Genomic DNA, 4015 nt, shown 5'->3' on the forward strand with positions numbered 1-4015 from the left:
TTCCTATTTTGGTTGTGTTTCCACACATGTTCATGATGATCATGCATGCAAGAACGAATTCTTTCGAGATTTTTGGAGAGAGTCAACGGTGAATTAATTAGCTAGAAGGCCAGTCATGATGCATGCATGCAAATTGATTAATTATATCATGCTCCATTTTATATATATTTGATGTACATTTTAGTAATAGTTGTGGTAGTGATGATATATAATGAAATATTTAGTTATAAAAACATGTAAAAATAACGGTCCGCACATTGTGCGGGTTTATAGGCTCGCATTTTTACATATTTGATTATATATATTTATATAAAAAGTCTAAAACTTATATATATTATAGTTAAATATTGTATTTGTACTATAGTATACATAGATTAATAATTTAATATATGTAAATTAAATATTAGTATTATAACATGTAATTAGATAATACAATATTAATCTAGTATATAAATAAATTAGATATTAGTAAGGGAGGGAGGAAAAAAAAAAAAAACCTGTTAAACTGGATCGAAACCAGATCTAAATTGGAAAAATTAAAAGTTTTAATTCTGGTAATGAATCGGTACATAACAACTCTTAAATTTGTAAAATTAACTTATATCGATTTGGTTTAAAAGATATATAAAACCAGTCCGAATCAAACCCAACCATTTAGACCGGTAACGCGTGGATTTGCTTCCCTTTCATTGCTTCGCCGACGGGTGCAGGGCATTCACTTGCTCACCCAAAAAGAGCGAAAAGTAAAGGGTAAAGGCCATTCTCACTTCTGCGTGCCTCTCAGCGTATCTTTCCCACGCCGCCTCTCCTTTTGAGCTTTCATTCCATCAAGTTCATGGGCACTCTGATCTTGTTCATCCTCTTCTCGGCATTGTTTGCTCCGGCGACATCCGCAAATCGAACTTTGAGCGAAGGTTTGTCTCTCTCCAGCGAGAACCCGGAAGATGTTTTGACTTCGCCGAATGGAATGTTCTCCGCTGGGTTTTACTCCGTCGGTCACAATGCTTATTGCTTTGCAATATGGTTTGACTCCCGACCCTCAAGGAGTCAGGACCGCACCGTTGTCTGGATGGCCAACCGAGACCAACCGGTTAACGGAAGGAAATCGAAGCTCTCCCTGCTCAGAACTGGTAATCTTATCTTAACCGACACCGGTGAGTTCACCGTCTGGCAGACAAACACTAATTCTCTCTATTCTCTAGAATTACATCTTTACGATACTGGTAACCTTGTTCTACGAACTTTGGGAGGTGAAAATTTGTGGGAAAGCTTCCACTTTCCCACAGATACCTTGCTTCCCCAGCAATTACTAACTAGCAATACAAAGCTTGTCTCCTCGAGAAGCCAGACCAACTATTCCTCTGGCCTCTACAAGCTCCTTTTCGAAATTGATAACGTCCTCAGCCTTCTTTATGATGGGGCTGAGGTTCCCAGTATTTACTGGCCTGATCCACGGTTTCACCGCGGTTATAATGACGGAAGGTTCGTGTACAATAGTCGCAGATTCGCAGTGCTTGATTCCTTCGGGAACTTTAATTCTTCCGATAAATTTACATTTTTGTCAACTGACTATGGGCAATTGCTCCATAGAAGATTGACACTTGATTCCGATGGCAATCTTCGATTGTACAGTTGGGACGAGGAGGGCGAGATTTGGGTTGTTTCATGGCAGGCCTTGCAGAGACCTTGTTTTATTCCTGGTGTTTGTGGGGCTAACGGTATATGCAGTTATGTTCCTGGTATTGGTGGAAAGTGCTCGTGTCTTCCAGGATATAAGATGATAAAACATTCCGATTGGTCTCAAGGGTGTGAACCCGAATTGGATCTCACTTTTGGGAAAAGCAAGTTTGATTTTTTGCAGGTTTCCCATCTTCGTTTCTATGGTAATGATTATAATACCTCCTACAGTTATACACTCGATCAATGCAAGAAGTTATGCTTGGAACTGGCCGACTGCAAAGCATTCCGATACACCTTTAACACGGCTAGTGGTACTTCAGATTGTTTCCCCAAGATTCTATTGATAAACGGAGAGCGTTCGCCTTCTTTTAGTGGAAGCTTCTATCTGAGAGTGCCGAAAAAAGATCTCTCACATCTCCTCTCGAACGCCAATCATGCTGAAGAAATCGGTTTAAATTGTTCAAGTGAAGGTCCCCTACCGCTATACTTAAAAAACCGGGAAAACGGGATCGTGAAATTCATGCTCTGGTTTGTATGTGGACTAGGAGGACTAGAAATTGTGGGTATCTTTCTGGTGTGGTGTCTCTTCGTTAGAACCCCCAAAAGTTCTAGTGCAGATGAGCAAGGCCATCTTCTTGCCATCACTGGATTCAGAAAATATACATATTCAGAGCTCAAGAAAGCCACAAAGGGTTTTACTAAGGAGATTGGAAGAGGTGCAGGAGGGATTGTGTGCAAAGGGGTATTGGCGGACAATCGAGTTGCAGCAATCAAGCAACTCTCCGAAGCCAACCAAGGAGAACATGTATTTCTAGCAGAAGTGAACATCATTGGTAGGCTTAACCACATGAACTTGATAGAAATGTGGGGTTACTGTGCTGAGGGAAAGCGGCGGATTTTGGTTACTGAGTACATGGAGCATGGTTCATTGGCAGACAACCTCTCTTCCAGTTCACTTGATTGGAAGAAAAGGTTTAAAATCGCTTTGGGTACAGCAAAAGGCCTGTCTTATTTGCATGAAGAGTGCTTGGAGTGGGTTTTACACTGCGATGTAAAACCTGAAAATATATTCCTAGACTCTAATTATCAACCAAAGGTTGCAGATTTTGGCTTATCCAAACTACAAAGTAGAGGAGAACCCAATAATCCGAGTTTCTCGAGAATGAGAGGTACCCGCGGATACATGGCTCCGGAGTGGGTATTTAATCTGCCCATCACCTCCAAAGTAGATGTTTATAGCTACGGGATTGTTGTGTTGGAGATGGTGACCGGAAAAGATGCAACAAAGGGTGTCCATGACATAGACAGTGGAGAGCAGCCACAACACAAAAGGCTTGTTTCGTGGGTGAGGGAAAAGAAGAATAGAGCAGCTTTAACTGATTCCTGGCTTGAAGAGATCATAGACCCAAGGTTGAAAGGCAAATATGACGTACGAAAGATGGAAACTTTGATTGGGGTTGCTTTGCAATGTGTAGAGGAAGAAAGAGATGCAAGACCCAGCATGAGAGAAGTCGTTGAGATGCTTTTGGCCCATGAAAATGATTTTGGCCCATGAAAATGATCATTTGGGTGATAATATGTTATACGACTCGTGAACTCAATACAAACAAGACATGGAGTTAGCTGGTTTGGGTTTGATATAAAGGGGTTCAGGTCTAAACCAGTTAAACTATTAAGACATGATTAGTGAACGGGTCAATCAGCTTAACCCTAAATTAACCCGCAAGGATCAGTTTAAATTTTATTTCAAAATTACAATTTTGTTATTATTAGATTATGATATTAGTATTTCTCAATATGCTTATGTTGTTAAGTTGGACCTATACTCATATTTGTTATTGTTAATTTGTAATAGTGGTTTTATTATTAGTTAAAATATTAAAAATATTGATATTTTTTGTTAGCAGGTAGTATTATTGTTATTTTGAAATATTGTAACTACTAATAAATATAAGTTTTAACTTTTATTTATACAGGTTAGTTCAATCCATTTACATAAAACAGGTTGAAATGAGTCGTGACATGTCGATCTTGACTCATTTATAATTAATTTTAAACGAGTCAAAACTACTTATTGGATATGACTTGATATTTAAATAGGTATTATTGGTATTTGAAAATCTGACTTATTTAGTTTAGCAGGTCGTGCTCAGGTTGATCCATTTAGTCAAATGTTTATGACTTAACACGATATGAACACGGCCTGCAAACACGAATCGCCACTCCTAAATTCACCAGTGATGGTAGGCATGTCATATACATGAATAAAGACTCGATTGATTTTCTGCTACTCACTACCTAGAACAAAAGAAAAAGAAAATTAGACCTAAAAATA

General features: G+C 38.8%; 1 protein-coding gene across 1 annotated transcript; it reads left to right on the top strand.

The window, feature by feature from the left end:
• Positions 1 to 635: 635 nt before the first annotated feature.
• On the top strand, positions 636 to 3573 carry LOC122299928 (putative receptor protein kinase ZmPK1). Its single transcript, XM_043110415.1, has one exon. The coding sequence runs from the start codon at positions 836 to 838 to the stop codon at positions 3233 to 3235; it is 2400 nt and encodes a 799-aa protein (XP_042966349.1). The 5' UTR covers positions 636 to 835; the 3' UTR covers positions 3236 to 3573.
• Positions 3574 to 4015: the final 442 nt, after the last annotated feature.

The sequence above is a fragment of the Carya illinoinensis genome, chromosome 16, assembly GCF_018687715.1.
Source record: "Carya illinoinensis cultivar Pawnee chromosome 16, C.illinoinensisPawnee_v1, whole genome shotgun sequence".
NCBI classification, from domain to species: Eukaryota; Viridiplantae; Streptophyta; class Magnoliopsida; order Fagales; family Juglandaceae; genus Carya; species Carya illinoinensis.